The 21,904-nt window shown below is 37.8% G+C and overlaps 2 protein-coding genes across 2 annotated transcripts; one reads left to right on the top strand and one right to left on the bottom strand.

Moving 5' to 3' along the window:
- Window positions 1-1,714: 1,714 nt before the first annotated feature.
- LOC119776487 (tetratricopeptide repeat protein 9A) lies at window positions 1,715-7,988 on the bottom strand. The gene is made up of 3 exons (XM_038274894.1): window positions 7,343-7,988; window positions 6,906-7,088; window positions 1,715-2,543 (listed from the first exon to the last, which is right to left on the bottom strand). Exons 1-3 carry the CDS (start codon window positions 7,827-7,829, stop codon window positions 2,461-2,463), a joined length of 753 nt encoding a protein of 250 aa, XP_038130822.1. The 5' UTR covers window positions 7,830-7,988; the 3' UTR covers window positions 1,715-2,460.
- A 1,454-nt stretch (window positions 7,989-9,442) lies between these two features.
- On the top strand, window positions 9,443-21,783 carry med6 (mediator complex subunit 6). Its single transcript, XM_038274891.1, has 8 exons — window positions 9,443-9,563; window positions 13,002-13,161; window positions 14,061-14,152; window positions 14,320-14,402; window positions 14,496-14,604; window positions 20,810-20,925; window positions 21,016-21,043; window positions 21,186-21,783. The coding sequence occupies exons 1-8, from the start codon at window positions 9,542-9,544 to the stop codon at window positions 21,314-21,316; spliced, it is 741 nt and encodes a 246-aa protein (XP_038130819.1). The 5' UTR covers window positions 9,443-9,541; the 3' UTR covers window positions 21,317-21,783.
- The last annotated feature ends 121 nt before the right edge of the window (window positions 21,784-21,904 follow it).

Below are 21,904 nucleotides of genomic sequence, written 5' to 3'. Positions count from 1 at the left end.
GATCTACAGGTGAAATGATGCTAAGCTCTTGGATGAAATGTGAGCACAAATAAGCTGAAAATACTGTTTACTAATATTGTTTGTGGGGGGGGGGGTGACCATTACTGCTATTGAGTGACTTGTATTTGCACTGGAACACACTGACTTGAGTAAAATCATAAGAAAAACAAGAAAACAATTTCTTTGCTTTCTTATTTCAATTTAGATGTGAACTGTGAGGGATTATACCAAATGTTTCAGCTAAAGAAAAAAATTAGTTATCAGCAGTTTATATGGAAGATAGAGCAACAAGGTCAAGAGAGCAGAACTAGTACTTTGAGGAAAAAGAGTAATGATTATTGATTTTTTCAGCCATCATGGAATTGCCATTCGCAAAGTTAACTAATAGTGCCAAAGTTAGTAGGCCATCAATACTCCAAATTTGGTACTCAATTAAAAGAAAATTACTCTGTTTTAGGAGACATAGAATGAATGTTATCAGCTCTAGATCATTTAATCTAGAACATGTTAATAAATAGATGAGTTTTACGAATTGCATTCTTTTGAAGTTGTGTTTCACAGATCCCATTCTCTTTACTTCTGTGGGCGGGCTTTCTTCTGTAGTGATGAGTAGAGAGGCATTTCTATTGGTCTGCATGGACGTTAGTAACAACATCATATTGGTCAATGTGCACGTCCAGAGTGAAGTAAAGACAATGAGATCTGTGAAACATAATTTAAACAAAAATATACAGAAAATTTAAAATATTAAGTCTGTACAAAATATTTGAGAAAATAAAAGTCTAAAATATAAAGCTGTAAAAATAAAACATTAAAAGTTTAAAAAGAAGAAATAAAATATGAGAAAAAAAATTTAAAAAGAAGAAATAAAATATGAGAAAAAAAATTAAAAAAAATGAACTAAAAGCAAAAAAATCTGAAAAAACAAAGCAAAATTGCCTTAATTAAAAACTTTTTTGATAAAAACTTTTTTTTTTGGACTGCATTTTTTTCCAATTTTAACTCACAAAACCTGTTATTTTTTTGTTTCCATTTACAAAATTGGCTCTTTGTTTTCAACAATAAACGCACAAAAATGTTCCCATCATGTTAGAAAATTTAGCCAACCATAATATTTAGTAAAGGTGTTTCAGATTTGGAACCACTAGACAAGATCCTTAACCGATCTATTGAAATAGCCTTTTGGCCTAAACCAGAAGCTGTGGATCATATTCAAATTTAAGCGTCATCAGGAGCTAGCAGTCAGTTAAACCTATAGTTCTTATAAATGTGATAAGGAGATACTCTCATTCAAACTATTTACCAGAGATTGGAGCTGTTCCATGTATTTAGTTACTCAACCAGGTTAGTACAAGAACTTCTTCCTTTCTTACTACAAAATAAAAGTCTCAAACATAGATGCGTCAGTTTAAAGCACTCCCTTTACTTTCTAGGACTTATTAAACCATTACTATACATTGATCTATTTATATATCCAACTCAATACACATTTGCAACAATTTTTGGGCAGATGACCATCATCAACACTTCATTTTATCTAAGCAAAAGAAAGAGTTGATGTTCATGATCGATGTATTATACAGTATCAAGGCTTAATTGGACAACTATAAATAATAAGATATATAGTAATATAGCTAGTATATATATATATATATATATATATATATAATGATAAGATAGAAAATGATAAAAACTAAAAGAGAACACAGTAGTGTTTCAATAATTAAGCAAGTTTATTACACATATACTGTTACCATACACATCAGGAATTTTTCAAATACATTAAATGCTGTGAATGAAGTGCTTTGTTTTGGCATTAATAGAGACACGCAGTTCTTTTTTTTATGAGATTTTGCACAGAAGGCTATTTACATCTTGTGATATGTATCTTGTATCATAGCACAACTAATGGCAATGTGCTTTTGATGCTCTTGTGTTTTACAGCACCTTAACATCAGCTATTATCAGGTAGACAAACTCTGTAATTTTTTTTCTAGATCATCAAATAAAAAGGGGAAAAAAGTGAAGGTGGTTGTTACCACTCATAAAAAGGCATTTAACCACGCTTGTTGTGCGAGTGCAGGTGCTGTCTTACAGTGACGCTCGCCTGCAGACATGCAGCACAGTGGAACTTGTCGCTCCAGTCTCTGGTCACAGGCGTCAGCCTGCATGTGCAACGTTTGGACTGGCAGTGCATCGGTTTAAAAAGAGCTGAAGCATAATGAGTAGTCAAATAGATTTGTCTGTTTTGGTAAGATTTCTTTTGCAGAAGAAAATATAAACCCCCAAAAAATGGTCTACACAACAGAGTTCGTAAACTTAAAACGTTATGCTAGGCAAAGCAAAAGCTAAACAAATATGAATTCACTCAAAGACCTGTGACAGGTGGTGTTTAAGGTCTGAGTGGCACACAGTGAGGCTGCAACTCATGACAAGTGAGCTGCCTTATGGAGCAAGCACTTAGGTTGCCTCTTTCTTTTCCTTTTGGGCATTTCTGCGTATCTTCATCTCTGTCAGCTGGATGTAGCGGATAGCGTTCGTGTCTGTAAAACAATCACAGGAAAACATTGATTTATTTCTTGTTAAGATGGGATTCAAAACAGTTCCCTTGAATTAAACTTCTTACTACGCTAAGCAGATAAAATCTCCTTCATGTCACGCCATTAAAAGCAGATCTGGAAAGAAGTTAACAAAACGGTTGAAACCTTAAATAAAAAACATCTGGGGAGTTTCTTTAGACATGCGTTTTAGTCACACCTCATCGTACCTTGCACAGAGGCAGGCAGTCAATCCGTTATACTCATTATAAAATTGTATTATAAAGGACATATGATGATAAATCTGAAAAGATATTTAGTTGTTGTAGATTTTCTGGGGGATTTTTTTTGTTTGTTTTTTTTACCAGATTAACTGGTCCTGGAGCCTTAATATAGCTTGCCTGAGAAGAGTCAAAATATAGGATGATTTTTCCATCTTCAATCTCAAAATCATGATAGAGATTTAGACAAACTATTTATAAATCTAAAAAAGTGAAAGTACTTGGGGGGAAAAAAAGGTATTTAAAGCTACAGTGTGTAATAATTACAGGGATATACAGTCAGAAATGTAATATATTATACATAACTATGTTATTTTATCATCATCTACGAGCTCAGCCTCTTAACCTTAATATTTGCGTTGCCTTAGAATTCGTTATTTATAATTACATAGGAGCGGGTCTCACAGCCATGGAGGCAGACATCTTTGCGCTACGGCAGTGCAGAGCCAACAAACTAGTGATTGCGAGATCGCCAAAATGTCACAACGATGTAGAAAAAATAACGGGTATATTTATTATCTTAAGTCTACATGAAATCTATACCGTATACAGACTAATGAAATACTATCTTTAAAATTATCTATGTAAACAAACCTCATCACTTGAGAGGGTAGGTGATGCGGACGTCGTGGAAGACATTTTGTCCCGTAACACTCGCCGTACTGTTGGGGGGGAGAAGTGGTGGGGGGGAGATGTTCATGTTGCTGCAGTCTGACCGCTAGATTACGCTAAAAGTTACACACTGTAGCTTTAAGGAGGACCTGAGGTGGTGCACCACCTAAGATCTTGCTGATAAACAAGAACATAAAAAGCTTTGGGCTGAAATTGTTCCTGAAAACACTCAATTAAAAAGAAATTTCCTATAATAAATAAAAAATTCTAATGAAACAATCACACATACACAGCCTGACCGATCAGCTGTCAGAAAAAATTTGTAATTTTTGAAGATGGACCAAAGCCCAAAATGGCTTAAACACTTCAGACTTCTTTGGGAAATCTCTTTACACACCCAAAAGTGATCTATATCTGATTACAAGGAGGACTATTCAATAGTTACTCAAATATTTAACAGCTGCAACCTTAATGAGTGTTGTTGGTAACAGAAGCGATGTAACAGAAGAGTAAAACAGAGTAAAAATCAGTAAAATAGAGCTCACTTAAACTGCTTTATGTTTCTACAGCTCTTTAGCTTTACAAAAAAGAAAAAACAAAGGTTCATTATTATTGCCGTTCTGATTCCTACCTTTACTTTATTCTCTACTGAAACAGTCTGTCTAACAGGTTTCTGTGTAGATAACTGTTTAATGCAGGTTCATACAGGTTCATAAAAAAATGTAAACCACAATGAAGTTTTGAAACCAGATTTCTGTCTACAAGTAGAAAGCTAGGGAGCTAGATAGATCAAAAAAAAACTTTTTTTATTAAAACTACTCACTTTTTCATGCAAAGTGAAGGTTATTTGCAAAACAAATTTTTTTGCACATCTTAGAGCTCGTTGGTTAGGAATCTATAAATTTTGTCACCCTCTTTTTTGGTTGAATTCAATGAATTTTGAATGCAAAGGACATTAACATCCAGGGCAGGATTAAGGAGTCAAATGTAAGATGAGTCCCTATTGTTTCGTGCTAAGTAAAGTCACAGACCATAGACATAATAGACGCCTCATGAACTGTTGGTTACACTAGCTGTGGGGACGCCATTTTGGAAAATGTCTTAATGTCTTAATTATACGTCATAAAACCAAGGAAAAACGAAAGATTTTTATTTGCCAACAAGATTTGCCAACATTTTTTTCAAAATAAACATTGCAAAACACCATTGAACCCCATTTGAAATTTGGACTGAATAATTTGAAGCATGTTTGTTCCACTAAGGTTTTAGTGGGCAGCCAAAAGTGGCCAAATGCATTTTTCCACTCATATAAGAGAATCTGGCCTGACAAATATGCCGATTTACATTTTTGGAGACCTTCTGCATAAGGCAATGCCTTTGCTCTTAATATTTAGCCATTGTTTCATTGAAATCTACCAATAATATCACCAAACTGAAAAGAAAATAAGAATAACAGAGCAAGCTTTTGTAATGCATGCCAGTTACATCACCTGAAATGGGAGCAAAATGACCTCTGACCCCTCCTTGGAAAGGTCTGAGCCTCTAGTTTCCAATGATACTGGCCATTGGGGGGTGTGGCTAAAGATGAATACCTGCTGTTGCATTACTCCCGCAGAGTCAGACATGTCAGGTGGAATTTTAAGTCTCATTTTATTTGTTTACACAGCTATAAAAGAAAAAAAAATATTTGTGAAAAAATAATTTTTAACATTTTTTAGAAATCTAAAGTTACATTTGAATTTAAAATTAAAGCACCATTTTCAAAAGCATGTGGATGAAACACGATCTGACTGTGTTTTGGCCGTTTCTATAGATAGATCGACATGAGCAGGTGTCAGATGGACCTGGTACCAGGCCCACCAGGCTTAAGGGGTTTTAATAAATGAGTTGTTAATATCAATCTATATATATTCATATCTATGTATACCTGCATCAAGTAATGTATTCATGGTTACTTGTGATTAGAATATTACAGATAGATAGATAGATAGATAGATAGATAGATAGATAGATAGATAGATAGATAGATAGATAGATAGATAGATAGATAGATAGATAGATAGATAGATAGATAGATAGATAGATAGATAGATAGATAGATAGATAGATAGATAGATAGATAGATAGATAGATAGATAGATAGATAGATAGATAGATAGATAGATAGATAGATAGATAGATAGATAGATAGATAGAAAGAAAACATCAGGGCCTCCTTAATAGTAGAAAGTGTGTTTCATATCAGGTACTCAGGATGGATTAAGGCAAACCGGAGATGCACAATCTGATATCTATATCGGTATCAGTCCAGATATTGACAAAAAATGCCAACTCAAGTATCCAAGATAATGGGCCCGGTCCATAGGTGTAAAGGTATTTGATTTATTTCTATGTATGCTAATCTTGAGCTTCCCTCTGGGATACAGTTATACAAGATAAAGTAATAAAGCTGCAAGTGGCCTGGGATGCCCCTCGCAGCTCAGCCTTGTTTCACAGGTATAAACATTTGAATCATTCTGTTTAAGCCTTGTTGAAAAGTATTGTTTGGATTTCATTTGTTTATATTCATATATTTTCAATGTATTATTATTTTTGGCAGATTCAAGTTATTCATGTGGCCATTGTGAGGTTTTATTTGATCAAACTAGAGGTACCAACAATTTTATCCATGTGAGTACTACGGAAAATCTGGATGTGTTTAAAACCTACGAGGCCTGAAATGTAATCTTTCAAATGTGACTTTTTAGGAAGCTGGTGAGGAATAACTTGCCAAGAACAACCCAAATAGTTAGGATGAATTATAACAGAGCCAGATTTTCTATAAAAAGTTCTATATCACATCTTTAATGGTGATTTCTCTTCCCTTTAACAGCTGGTCCTAGTATGGTTTTCCCTCCGTTTCATGGAATGTTCTCCTGTGTTTCATCCTTGAATGTAAAGTATTTACCCTCTTGTGCCTTGTATGTCAAACATATAAAGCATTTTTGCAGGACACTACTTGCTATAAAAAAAACCCAACATAATCCTTTCAGAAAAATACATTAGGGAGATAACTGAATTCTGATATAATCAATGGAGAATCATGATTTCCATGAAAATATTATAGCAGTATTTTCATTAAGGAATTTGTACACTTTTTATTTCAGATCAGAAATCTTATGGCTTAATTTTTTAAGATGCTTTTTTAAGATGTTTTTTTGTTCGTTTTTTTTTTATCAGATATGTAAGGTAACCTACTCATTGTCACCCTATTCACACTTAAACCTGCTGCCATTTCCCTGACAAAGCCCAATGTTAAATAGACAAATAAATATGGATTTTAATAAATATAGTGGGGCCAATTCCCGACTGGGCAACAGATATTTGAAGATTTTCTAACAAAGGTGACCCTATGCTCTGCTGCCCTGGGGGGTGAGACCTAGGGCACATATAAAAACTGCCATTGCAGCTGCTGTGTGGGATTCTGGCTGCTGACCTGATGGCTCCTGCTTGTGTGACTCCTTCAGATAGTACAGAGCCTTCTGGTAGTCTCCTAGGTGGTAGTAGGCCACTCCTGATCGGTAGAGGGCTTTGAAGTTCTTCCCTTCCTTGAGAAGAACTTTCAGACAGTATTCCTTCACTCGTTCATAGTTCACCAGCTCCATTTGCAAAAGACAAGCTAGAATGAGACATTAAAGACATTAAACGATCACAATTGCATTTAATTATTTGTGTCTTTTGCAGGTAAATTCCTGCAAGGCCGAAATTATCACCAGTTATTTTGTTAATAATTTGAGAAAACAAATAAGGCAGTCATGTAAAAAAAAAAAAAAAGAAAAGAAAAGGGGTTATGAGTCATTAATGATTTTTTTCATAATCCCTTTGTGTAAAGCAACAGTAAGCATTGGAATGTGTAAATAAAGCATCTCTTACCAGCCAGGCTGTTGTAACACTCCAGCTCTGCATTCTCCATCGCCCCCTTCTGCTCATCTGTCAGCGTGCTGGACTTGCTGATGGTGGGAAGGAGAGTGGAGGTGGACTTGGAGCTGGGGTCCGGGTCCCCCAGCACCCTGCACAGCCCTTTGATCTCCAGCAGAGCGCGGTGGTACTTGCCGATCGCCTCTCTGTATTTCTTATCCTTGTAACACTGGGTGCCTTGGCTCTTAAAGTCGAGCGCCCGCCTCACGACGTCAGCTGGCTCGTTGTGAGATGGTTGTTTGAGCATCGCCCCACCATGATGCCTCTGCAGCTGAAGCTGCTGCTGCTGATTTCTGCTTTCTTTGCTCCGGCTGCCGCTGTTGGGGGGGTGAGCGCGCTGCTGGAGCCTCGGGGAGCCGCAGCCGCTGCTGGTGGTCAGGCTGCCTCTGCCGCTCTCCACCCTCCCTTCGCTTCCAGCCTGGATCGCACTCATCTTGGACATTTTTAGCTATTGATTTAGTCTGCTTTGTAGCAAAATAAAATAAAAAAGGCTGGTGTGGAGTGGATTTTTTTTTTACCACATCTTTCGCCTCGCCTGTGTCGCAGCTACGTCCTCTCTGTGCGCAACCGTGCGACGCGCGCTCCTCTGTTGTAATCGGCTGCCTTGTTTTCAGTTCAAACGAGCCTATTGGTCTATCAATTAAGAAATCATTTTGATTCTGCCAGTGAACACTTTGGTTTCACCCAAGGAAGGATTATCATGCATTTAGAAAATTCCACCTTCTTTTATCTATCAGCTTCTTTCATGCATGAGATGTGTGGACTGAATATCATGAATTGGACTCATTTCAAATTAAAGTTACATGCCTACTATAATTAAGCTTGACCTGATGAATTCCCAAACTAATTGTCCGAAAGTCCGAAACCTAAGCATTTTGACTTAAAATGCCCATAAACAGAATAGATGTTATTTTCAAAATCTCTGTCTCCCAACTAATAATTTTAATAAATTCATTTGTTGATATTAAATGAAATTTCTAAGCTTTATGAGCTGCGAGAAGTCAAAAATACCCTTCTTTTTGTATTTAAATATTAAGACATTGATAAATAATCTCAAAACATGGTTTAGATATAATCCAACACAGTTTTTAGGAAAGCTAGCTATCAGATAAAAAAATGAACTTATTATGTTACTTAAATACTGAATCAGATTTTAAAAATCCTCAAATGAGTTTTCTAGACATTTGCTTATTTACATCCTGAAGTTCAAGCTACATTTGTAGATGGGAAGGTGTATTTATATAGCTACACAAAAATTTACATATCTCCTTAATTGTAGGTTAGTACCCTTTTCTAAATGGGATAACCTCAAAATGACTAAAAGAGAAGGGTTGAACTGTGAAAGGTTCAGAATACCAAAAGCTGTATGGACCCTAAAGTTCTCAGCATCGCCATTCGTAAAAGGATTATCACAGCTAACACAGCTAAGTATGAGTTGACAAGAACATAAATTTTTGTTGATTCTGGAACATTATGGATAAGTAAATGTAATATAGGGTTTAAGAGAGAGAGAATTTTAAAGGTGAAATTAGATCCAAAGGTAATTAAACAAAGTATTGTTTTGGTCTTTTAGCAAGGGTGTAGTATTTTGTTCGTTTTTAGTATCATTATTTATATATATTTCTGAAATCTTTTATTTCTCCAATACATTTTAAGGGAACTCTTATAAAAACAAAAATAACTTAAAATTAGTTTGTCAATTTAAAAACATTTATAATGTAAAGTATTTAATCAAAACTAAAATCATTTATATATATATATATATATATATATATATATATATATATATATATATATATATATATATATATATATATATATATATATATATATATATATATATATATATATATAAATTTACATTATAATATCACAAGAAAAGTACTTTTTTTTGCTAAAACGTTTGTTCTAAACATAAAGAATGCTGACATGCATAGTCAGACTGGTCTGCCCTGTTCTATATATATAACCCTTGAGACACCCTGCTCAGAATTTTCGTTCAGAACACTTTCCGAGATACATATAGATATATATATATATATAACAAAATAAGTTAGCGACTTGCTAAGTTTTGCTGTGATACGTCATCAAGCTGCGACGCGACGGACAGCGAAACGCAAATTTTAAGGGACAAGGTATATTTTGTTTATCAACATGGCGTCGGCCGATTTCAGAGGTAATTTTGTGCTATTTTAAGTTGAAATGCTTCTTTCAAAATATTTTAGATTTAATAACCTTAAAAAAATTTACTGTGAATATAAGACGATGAGATACATCCTAGGTTTAGAGTCGTAGTTGTTACGTTTGAAAGGTAAGGTAACGTTAGCCCGTCAGCTAACTTTGGCAATCATGGGTTTTGTGTTTTCTTACACGTAGACAGTGTTATACGTGTTTTAAAACCAACCCATGCTGTTTTGTTGCGTTGTACACACTGGTGAAAGTATATGGTTGCTGCCTCTTGTGGTCACACGCTGGGATAAATGGATATAATAGGCATATATTCTGGTGAAGATTCACAGTCATCCAGGTCATAGTCATTCCAAAAAAGTAAAAAAAAAAAAAAAAACAATCCACTGGACTTTGTTTCCCATTCAAAATATCGGGAATAGAGTTTAGTTCGAGGTTTTATTCAAGGTTTTGTCGGGCACTGGAACACAAACTTTCAGTCATCAGAACCATCAGAACCAGAACACCGGGCTAAGTCTTTCCCTGCAAAAACAGAAGGAAAGCAGAGAGAACAGAAAGTCATCAAAGATGCTCTTCAAACCTGTGGATACCCAAACTGGGCATTTGTCAAATCAACGAGGAAATCCAAAAGATATGCAGCAGATTAAAGATTAAACCCCAAAACATTGCTATCCAATATGTTGCTGGAGGCTCTGAAAATATCAAGAGGATTTTCTCCAAACATAAAATCCCAGGACATTTCAAACCAAACCAGACCCTTAAAAAGAGACTAGTGCATCCTAAAGACAAAAGCCCCAAACCTGGGATGAGCGGAGTAGTATGAGCCGTTCCATGCAGTGAGGAATGCTCTGATCATTATATTGGCGAAACTAAACAACCTCTCCACAGACACATGGCCCAACACAAGAGGGAGACCTCCTCGAGGAAAAAACTCTGTGGTACATCTACACCTTATGGACAAAGGACATTCTTTTGAGGACCAGAATGTTCACATTTTGGGCAAAGAAAATAGGTGGTTTCAGAGGGGCATGAAGGAAGCCATCTAGGTTAAGAAGGAAAAACCAATTTAGCATATGTGGTGGACTCAGGTTTCAGCTTTTTAAGAAACTACAATGCAGAAATTGAGTTGATCCCTTCCTGCTATCATCACAACCCCAACCCCTGTACAGGAGAGCAGAAGACCTTGCATTTTCAGCCAGGCCAACAATTCCCTTTAACAACCTCCTTTCAGAGACATAGAGAGGTATGGGGCATTGCAGGCTAACAAAAGAAGCCAAACAACCGTCATTCCAAAGGGTGGACCCGTTCACCCGTTTCAGTTTGCATGTTTTCCAAACAAAAACAAGGTTTTGAAGGGCTTCTGTACAAAACCTCGAACTCAACACTATTCTTCACAATTTGAATTGAAAAAGCTTCCTGGATGGGAAGCAAAAGGTCTTCAAACTTGGAATCAAAATCCAGTGGATTGTTTTTTTTTTTTTACTTTTTTGGAATAGGCATATATTCACATTTGGATTCCAAAACTACCTGCTCTTAATTGTATGATGATTATTTCAAATTATTGCTCACTGTTATTTTAAAAAACCCGAGGACAAAACTTATTTTTCAGTCTTTACAGGCAGGCATGATGTGGTTGTATGAGATTTAATTAAAAATCCTATAAAGGGAAGTCTGCTGGTTCCTACTTGGTTTATAACAGAACGTTTAGCCTTATGAAATCACTAACTAAAGGATTGAAATTTCAGTTCCTAAAAATATTTTTGTTGTTGTTTTTTTTTTTTTCTTTTGGCTCTGATTCATGTTTTCAATAAACGTAAGGATGAGCCAGTACAATATATAGGAGAGTAGAGTTTTGATCTATCCTGTTACCTATGGAGCCAAATCATTCTCAATTTTGACAAATACACATATGTGATTCATACATGCACAGTACAAGCTCCACAGACACACAGCATGATTCACGTAAGCATGCAAGGTTCACACATGCACAGCACATGTTTCGCCAAAGTATTTCTGGTCCATAAACAATCATAAATTACATTACAAAGTACCACTGGTCACTGGTTTACAAATCATCATTATTAGTGGTTGTCAGTCCCATAAAATGGCTTCAGATTTGCCAGTAGGCTCAGTAGGTTTTTTTCACCGAGTGAATCTTAACCTTAAAGCCATTCCTTTCCCCTGACGGAATTTGTTAATCTATTTATGATATCTGCAAATAATTTCAGTAGTTCGTCATGTGCTGTAAAAATGAATGAATAAAAATAAAAGGATCTGCATGCCGCTCATATTAAACAAACTAAAAATAAATCTCATATCCTGTCAACTGGGTTTTAGAATTCTCTCCCTGTAAATACCTGGTTTACTTCAAACATAAAAGCAAAAACCCATACTACAAAATTATAACGTAGGTTTAATATTATCATATGTATTGTATTATTTGCAGGTTTTTGAATATCTCCTAAGTTTCTACACAGTGACACACCATGTTTCTAAATAAAAGCATTTTTTTTTTCTTTTTATGAATTTTGTAGGAACAAACTTCAGCATCTTGTTTGGCATTTTGCAGCATCAGGTGGGGACAGGTCAGCGCTGCATCATTTGATAAAAAAAAAAAAAACATGGGCTGCAGGTTTTCTTATAGAGGTGGTTGCTGTGAATGAATAAATAAATATAAAAACCAAAAATGGAATTACAAGATCTTCAGTATTTAATGCTTTGATTGACCTTAAACACCTAAAACTAATTTCAAAGAAAGGGCTGTTAGTTTGCTGACTTAAAAACAGTGGAGGTTTTAAATAAAAATTGCAGATCAGAGACAGTTAAGAGACAACAGGGGAGTTCTCCTCTGTAGCCGAATAATGGATGAATCAATCGCTAAGAGATTCAGCAATAAGATGAAAGATACTTGATTCAAATACCAGTATTAGTTTTTTTGTATTATTATTATTTTCGTATGAAATTCACAAGTAAACAATATTTGAAAAACAAAAAGAATACTTTTTCTACTTTTCTTTTGTGCTTTAATGCTATTTTCTTTTTTTATATACATGGCCCTTTAACTGGGCAGGGAATAGGAAGGGTTACCTAGAAAACAGTACATTGCTATTTTCTATTTTTGGGAACAGAATAAAGATATTAAATATCAAAACATGTTCCTCAAGGCTACAATCCAAGTAGTCGTAAATCCTAAATTAGGAGAAGATCTCAGTGTTTTCCTATATCACAATCTGTGGGATTAAAACTATCTTTAAAATAATTGTTTGCCCAGACTTTTAAAACTCTCTGATTAATTAGACTCTAGAAATGTAGAATTTTTAAACATAAACTGGTTGGAAATTCTCATATTGACAGGGCTGTTTATTGTAAACTTCTTAGTAAAACTTGTTTGTTTAGCTATTAAAGTATTTGCTTGGTAACTTTACAGACAACCTTCTTGGCATATCATGGGTGGACAGCGGCTGGGTGCCGATTCTCAATCCTGGGAATGTTCTGGATTACTTCTCTGAAAGAAGCAACCCGTTCTATGACCGAACCTGCAATAACGAGATAGTGAAGATGCAGCGGCTTACCCTGGAGCACCTGAAGTAAGTTTATGAAACCTGGGATGGAATGATGTTGTGTCATTATTTCTCTTGTTTTGTAATGTACAAGTGAGCCTAAAATCATTGCATAAAAGTGGAACCTGGTGTATAAGAGATATGCTGATGTAGATTATCAGTCATCCAGGTCATAGTCATGCTATATGAAGCCTCAAACTCACTGTGGATCCAGACATTTGAATTGAGAAAGCTTCCTGGAGGGGAAGCAAAACGTCTTCAAACCTTGGAAACCAAGTCCAGTGGATTGTTTTTAACTGTTACAGAATGTATTAGAGATGCATTTCTTCTGCATATCAGAATACAAAATGTGACTACAGACTCAGTCACCAACATACACAAAGACTTTCCTCTTTTATTTCTGCAAAAAATCTACTTAAAAATCTGTTTTTATTTGGACAGTAAAAATCCTTTCTGACCTTAGAATTTTTTCATCCAGGATCTGGCTTCTTTTTCCTTGTTATCTAACATTTTCCAGCTCAATAAACACAAATACAAAAAACAAACAATTGCTGCTCTGCTAAGCAATTTCAGTTAGAAGATAAGTTTCTGATCCCCTGCTGATATTCAATTCAATTAATGTCAGTAGGGGACAGACTGTACAGAAGGGATCTTGCCTCATTTACTGCTTTTACAGAATCCCAAAATCCTTTAGTTTTCTTAGCTTTGGCCCTAAGGTGTAGCCCAATTCACTGATTTTCTGTTCTATAAGCCCTGTTTAGTAGGAGAAAGCCCCATCTCTTAACTAGTAATTTGCCTCTGTCCAATATCTTTGTGGTCCACAAATATTATAATACTAATTTTCCTCTTAAAGCCTGGATGATACTAAAAGTACTAGCCCTGCCTACCTGATGAGCTAATAGCTTGGATTCCTGTTTTATCTTCAGTCAGATGGTGGGAGTGGAATACATCCTTCTTCACGCTCAGGAACCAATTCTTTATATCATTCGGAAGCAGCAGCGTCAGTCGCCAGCACAAGGTGAGCAGGGCATCGTCTCATCATAGCTGTGTTTGCTGTGGAGTTTTTTTCAAGGCAGCAAATCTAGATTGGCGCCGTTATATTTAAATAATGGGAATGAAGTTGGTTATTCCTTTGTATGGCTTTGAATACATTTTAATTTGCCTCCAAACTTAATGGTTATCTAGTGATTCCTTTGGCGGACTATTACATCATAGCAGGAGTGGTGTATCAGGCTCCAGACCTCGGGACGGTTATCAACTCTAGAGTGGTAAATCATTTCAATTATAAACAATGTTAATGTTTCAGTGTATGATGTTGCAGGATATTATTTCTCCTAATGTTTAATTGTTGGTTGATTTAGCTTTCTGCAGTCCATGGAATCCAGTCGGCTTTTGATGAGGCCATGTCCTACTGCCGCTATCACCCATCCAAGGGCTACTGCTGGCATTTCAAGGATCAGGAGGAGAGAGGTTGGATTATGTTTAAAACCTATAGTTGGTACTGCAGCTATCACAGCATACAGAAAAAAATGAAAATCTTTAAATACACAGTTATATACTTAACTTCCACCTCCCAAAATCGTTAAGTCTATTCATCACATTTCTTTTTTTTTCTTTTTTTTTTTTTTAAACAGTGTCCTGTCTATCAATGTGACCGTAAGAATAATTGTCTGAATGCCAAAAAGAGCCCAACAGATTTTGTTTTCACAAGTGGAGCAGTACGGCTATTGCCATAGTGTTTCGTTTGATTTATGCATATAAATAGCTTTATTATAATTCATGCAGGAAGGTTTACAGATTATATGGACACTGCAATGTAACTAAAACAGGAAAGGGAAAAAAAGCAGAAACGATAATAATAATAATAATAATAACTTTGATTTATATAGCGCCTTTCAGGACACCCAAGGTCGCTTTACAAGAGGTGAAGTAAGGGGGGGTAGGGACAGGGAGGGGGTTAGGAAGGGTAGGCAAGAGAGAAAAGGTGTGTTTTAAGGTGCTTTTGGAACTGTGTCAGGGAAGTTGCGGAACGGATAGGAGGGGGGAGGGCATTCCAAAGAGCCGGGGCCACTGCATAGAAAGCCCTGTCGCCAAAGGTCTTGAGTCTGGTACGGGGGATGGAAAGTAAGTTCTTGCTGGTGGAGCGCAGGGACCGTGACTGAGTGAGCAGGTGAAGAAGGTCAGTGATGTACTTGGGTGCCAGAGAATGAAGTGCTTTGTAAGTGAGGAGGAGGATTTTGTAGCTTATGCGTTGTTTGATTGGCAGCCAATGGAGTTTCTTGAGGATGGGGGTGATGTGCTGCCAGGGCTTGGTGTGGGTTAACACCCTGGCAACTGAGTTCTGGACGTACTGCAATCTGTCTAGGGCTTTGTTGGGCAGCCCAGACAGGACACCATTGCAGTAGTCCAGACGGGAGGTGACATATGAATGAATGAGAGTTTCGGTGACTGAGTCGGTAAGTGACGGCCGGAGTCTTGAGATGTTACGGAGATGAAAGAAGGCAGATTTAGTGATGCTCTGGATGTGGAAACTGAGTGAGAGTGTGGAGTCCAAAATGACACCCAGGTTCCGCACTTTGGGCGATGGGGAGGTGGAACAGCCATCAATGACCAAGGTGAGGTCTCCAACCTTCCTGAGCAGCGGTGCTGGGGCCACCACCATAAGCTCGGTTTTGTGGGTGTTGAGTTTCAGAAGGTTGTTGGTCATCCAGGTTTTGATATCAAGGAGACAGTTGTTAAGTTGTATTTGTGGGAGTTGTGAGGAGGGCGTAGTGCTGACATACAGTTGGGTGTCGTTTGCGTAACAGTGGAAACTGAGTCCGTGGTTGCGGATGATCTGACCGAGGGGGAGCAAGTAGATGGTAAACAGCAGGGGACCAAGGACAGATCCCTGAGGAACGCCATGGTTAACTGTTGCAGTTGATGAGTTGGAGCCTTGTAGAGTGATACAGGTGCTGGTCATAAAATTAGAATATCATGAAAAAGTAGATTGATTTCAGTAATTCCATTTAAAAAGTGAAACTTGTATATTATATTCATACATTACATACAAACTCATATATTTCAGATGTTTATTTTGTTTAATTTTGATGATTACAAATGACAACAAATGAAAATCTCAAATTCATCATATCAGAAAATTAGAATATTGTGAAAAGGTTCAAAATTGATGGCCCCTGGTGCCACACTCTAATCAGCTAATTAACTCAAACCACCTGCAAAAGCCTTTAAATGGTCTTTCAGTCTAGTTCTATAGGCTACACAATCATGGGGAAGACTGCTGACTTGACAGTTGTCCAAAAGACGACCATCGACACCTTGCACAAGGAGGGCAAGACACAAAAGGTCATCGCTAAAGAGGCTGGCTGTTCACAGAGCTCAGTGTCCAAGCACATTAATAGAGAGGCGAAGGGAAGGAAAAGATGTGGTCGAAAAAAGTGTACAAGCAAGAGAGATAACCGCACCCTGGAGAGGATTGTGAAACAAAACCCATTCAAAAATGTGGGGGAGATTCACAAAGAGTGGACTGCAGCTGGAGTGAGTGCTTCAAGAACCACCACACACAGACGTATGAAAGACATGGGTTTCTGCTGTCGCATTCCTTGTGTCAAGCCACTCTTGAACCACAGACAGCGTCAGAAGCGTCTTGCCTGGGCTAAAGAGAAACAGGACTGGACTGCTGGTGAGTGGTCCAAAGTCATGTTCTCTGATGAAAGTAAATTTTGCATTTCCTTTGGAAATCAAGGTCCCAGAGTCTGGAGGAAAAGAAGAGAGGCACTTCATCCACGTTGCTTGAAGTCCAGTGTAAAGTTTCCACAGTCAGTGATGGTTTGGGGTGCCATGTCATCTGCTGGTGTTGGTCCATTGTGTTTTCTGAGGTCCAGGGTCAACGCAGCCACATACCAGGAAGTTTTAGAGCACTTCATGCTTCCTGCAGCTGACCAACTTTTTGGAGATGCAGATTTCATTTTCCAACAGGACTTGGCACCTGCACACAGTGCCAAAGCTACCAGTACCTGGTTGAAGGACCATGGTATCCCTGTTCTTAATTGGCCAGCAAACTCTCCTGACCTTAACCCCATAGAAAATCTATGGGGTATTGTGAAGAAGAAGATGCAATACACCAGACCCAACAATTCAGAAGAGCTAAAAGCCACTATTAGAGCAACCTGGGCTATCATAACACCTGAGCAGTGCCACAGACTGATCGACTCCATGCCACGCCGCATTGCTGCAGTAATACAGGCCAAAGGAGGCCCAACTAATTACTGAGTGCTGTACATGCTCATACTTTTCATGTTCATACTTTTCAGTTGGCCAACATTTCTATAAATCCTTTGTTTTTATTGGTCTTCAGTAATATTCTAATTTTCTGATATGATGAATTTGAGATTTTCATTTGTTGTCATTTGTAATCATCAAAATTAAACAAAATAAACATCTGAAATATATGAGTTTGTATGTAATGTATGAATATAATATACAAGTTTCACTTTTTAAATGGAATTACTGAAATCAATCTACTTTTTCATGATATTCTAATTTTATGACCAGCACCTGTATATTGTTTACGGTTGGAGAGGTAAGACTGAAACCAAGAGAGAGTGATGTCGGTGAGGCCGATGAGGTCTGAGAGACGGGAGAGGAGGATCGAGTGGGAAATAGTGTCAAAGGCAGCAGATAGGTCAAGGAGGATGAGGACGGAGACAAGGCCGTCATCTGCAGCAATCAGGAGGTCGTTTGTTATTTTAATGAGGGCGGTTTCGGTGCTGTGATGGGGTCTAAAGCCCGATTGGAAAGGTTCAAAGAGCTCATGGTGGGACATGTGATGTTGTAGCTGAGCAGCCACTGCTCTTTCCAAGATCTTGCTCAGGAACGGAAGGTTAGAGATCGGACGGTAGTTGTTGGGGTCATCTGGGTCCAGGCCTGGCTTTTTAAGTGTTGGAGTCACGGCCGCCAGCTTGAAGCTGGAGGGTACCACACCAGAGCCAAGTGAGGCGTTGATGATGTCAGCCACCAGGGGGCAGATGGTGGGGAGACAGGCCTTCACAAGGGTCGTGAGTAGTGGATCCAGGCTGCAGGATGAGGTCCCAGCTTTGGTCAGAAGGGCGAGGACTTGATCAGCATCCAACAGAGAGAAGGTAGGGAGGCAGTGCTGTGGTGGGCAGGCAGAAGGATAGTACATGTCCTGCCGAGATAGTGTGGCCGGCGGGGGAGGTGTAGATGCCTGGAGCTGCTGGTGGATGGTGGCCACTTTCTGTTGGAAAAAGTCCAGGAATCTGGAGCAGAGATCAGCGGCATCAGAAGGTTGCGGCGCATCGGGGGGGTCAAGAAGACGATTGATGGTGGAAAAAAGCAATTTGGGATGCTTTTGTTGGCTATTTATAAGTGTGGAGTAGTGGAGTGTTTTTGCCTGTGTGAGAGCCTCTTTGTAGCACTTGACGTGGTCTCTGTAGGCTTCGAGGTGGACAGTCAGGCCGGATCTTTTGTAAAGCCTCTCAAGCCGGCGCCCCATGGACTTAAGCCTCCGCAGCTCTGGGGTAAACCAGGGAGCGGGGCGGGTGTAGGAGACCAGTTTGGTGATGAGTGGAGCAACAGAGTCCAGGCTGAGGGCGAGGGCGCTGTTATAGTGTTCCACCAAGCCGTCAACAGTGCGGTTAGAGGGGTGGATGGCGAGGTTGGCAGCTAGGATGTTAGCCAGTGTAGGTATGCACACACGCTTTATGTTCCTGTATGTGATCAACCTTTTTTTAGGCTGCTTAGGGAGGGACAGTGGGACAGAGAACAGAATGGCTTGGTGGTCGGAAACTGCCAGGTCCGTGCAGCAGAGATTGAAGGGGCTTAAGCCAACACAGCACACCAGGTCCAGGGTGTGCCCCTTGGCATGTGTAGGGCCCTGTACATGTTGTTTAATGTCAAAACAGTCCAACAATGAGAGAAAATCCACAGCGAAGGAACAGCTGCTGGAGTCTACATGGATGTTAAAGTCACCCAGTATGAGAGTAGCTGGGGACATGGGGCAGACCGAAGCCAGCAGGTCCGAGAATTCCTGTAGAAAGCAGGAGGAGGCTTTCGGGGGGCGATGAAAGAAAGGAGATAAAATGGACATAGCGATAAAACATTTTCAGTCTGCTTCATCACCTGCAAAGAGATGTAAAAAGAACAGCACAATCAACGGATATAGTATAAGAGATACAATAGAGTAACACCTTGATACTTTACATCACATTTCTTTCTGCATCAAATATCATGCTCATATCAAAGTGAAACCCAGCACATTATACCTCTTTAGAATCAGGCATTCCTAAGGAAAATGACTAACTCAAATGTAAGCCAACCATACACTACAAAAACTAATTTCATTATCAGCTCAGAATTCATAATTATCAGATCCTATCTTGTTTTCTTTTCTGGCGAACAGAAAGAAAAGAAAAAAAAAAAGATGATGGCAAAAAAGGGCTCATTTTCTCCATGACACTCCACAGAAAATTAGTATACAGTTGTCTTTCCCAGAAAATAAACTTAAGTGTCATAATATATTTTTTTGCCATAAAAAAGTAAAAACATAAGGATGAAAATGTTTAATCCATCTCCGTAATGATACTTGTCTGCCATTTTACATCATCTACGTTGTGTGGACGTATTGACCCACCTATTTACTATATACATCAAGTGTGACTTACATTTTAAGTAATCCACAAAGCTATTGAAACTTCCTCTTCGTAAAAAAACGGCCCTCCCCATGTGCATGCATCAACAAGTTCTGTTCAGCTGCTGCTGTACAGTATTGTGACCAAAGACTGAAGCTGAAAATATAGGATTTATTTATCTGCTTAAGGACTGACAGGAGAGGAGATCCTAGCTGATGCTCACGGAGTGGACTTTCACGCTTCAAAACTGGAGATATTGTTAAAAAAAAAAAAAAAGAAATTTGCTTTTTGGGGTCAAATTGGTCATAAAATTCAAATAAATCTGTTTGGAACATTTGTTCCAAATATGGCACACTTATGCCAAACAGACCTTTTACATATAAAAATGGTCATAGTTTCACAATGCTTATGAATAGAGATCTGAACTTTGATACAGTTTTCCACAACATGAAGAACAAATGGAAGAAGTGGAAGAGGTCAATTATGAATTATAGATAAAATGAAACATAATAAAAAAAAAAAAATTGTTTTTTTTATTAGAGGGGGAAAACTTTTTTTTGGACATGTTTAAAGTCACACAGCTCTGGTTCTGTAAAACCTACACAGTCTGTACACATATTTCCAGAAACTAGAAGGTCTTAGCTTTCAAATAAAAGATATTATAAATCCCACAAGCATGTGGGATTTATAATAATTTATTGGCCAAGGGCATTTTTGGTATGCAATATGTTTGTGCACAAGCTATAAAATAGTGGTTGTTGAGGGGTTTATTCACACAAACCTTTCATTGAGATTTGTAAATGTGTCTTTACTGTCAGAAAAATATAAAAAAAAATGTATCTTGAATCCAAAAATCAGTATAACATGATCAATAAGAAAAAATTCTCTAGGTATGAATACTTTTTTAAAACACAGTACCACTCAGAACTTAACTGGGCAATTTCAAAGAATAGAACATTTTGTTTTTCAACTGAACTTCATTTCTTTTAAGAGGTTTCATTGACTAATGTTTTATTTTGTCGCAGAAAAAGCTAAGCCTAAAACCAAAAAGAAAGAGGAGCCCAGTTCTCTGTTTCAGAGGCACCGTGTCGACACACTGCTTTTAGACCTCAGATCAAAGTTTCCACCGACCTTCTATCAGGTTTATTTCAAGTGTTTCTGCATCATCGTTAATGCTAATGTTTTTATACTTTGAACAAAATCTATAACTTCTTTTCTATCATTAATTCAGCCTAAGCCAGGGGAAAAGCCAATTCCAGGTAGGATATTCTGTTTGATTTTGTTGAGATCCTTGAGTAATACTAACATTTGATTCTGAAATGTGTAGATGAAATAAATACTTTGTATAAACGTGTGCATGTATGTGGGTTTTTTTTGTGTGTGTATTTGGCTGTCTTGCAGTTGAAGTAAAAAAGGAACCTGAAGCTCCAGCAGAAGCTGTGAAACAAGACGAAAGGGAGCCGGCCGCTAAGTCCTCCGCCCCGGCTCCAGCCAGTAAACCACCGCCTGAGAAAAGGGCGAGGCTTCAGTAACAACCTTGAGGAAATGGAGAAATGCTGTTTCTGAAAGCTGCCTTCTTGGAGTCTTGTTTCCTCCCCAAACAGTGCAAACTCATCTGCTTTATTCGAACTGGTCGAAAGGTTGTCCATCCCTTTTTGTGGTCATATATACTTGGAAGAGCTTAACATCTCAGGCAATTGAACTAAAACATGGGCTGCCTTACTGATATTAGCAGGAACTTTAATAATGATTACGTTTTTTTCAGAGCTCAGCAGCAGCAGTTTCATCCCTCCTTTGATTTTCATATCAGCACCCCTTTTTTTCTTTTGTTGATTTCAAACAACAGTTTTAAGGATGCTTTCAAGAGGGTTTTTTTTTTAAAGCATGTTGTTAGTTAAATGAAACATGAAACTTCAACCTGAGTACTCACTTTTAGTAGTTTGTAAAAAAAAATCCTTGTATGGTTTTTGTTCTAATAAATTTTATTTTTTCTTAATCATTTGATAATTTTTGAGTCTTTCTTGATCAGTTGTATACCTGTTGCAATGAAAGCCGATACTTTATCGCTTTCCTCTCAACTGGATTTTAGGGTATGTGACATTGGGGGGGGGGGGGTTCTG

The sequence above is a fragment of the Cyprinodon tularosa genome, unplaced genomic scaffold (assembly GCF_016077235.1).
Source record: "Cyprinodon tularosa strain WSP-4 unplaced genomic scaffold, ASM1607723v1 ctg939, whole genome shotgun sequence".
NCBI lineage: Eukaryota > Metazoa > Chordata > Actinopteri > Cyprinodontiformes > Cyprinodontidae > Cyprinodon > Cyprinodon tularosa.
Note: the sequence above shows the minus strand (reverse complement) of the source record. Positions and strands in the feature narration are given on the sequence as shown.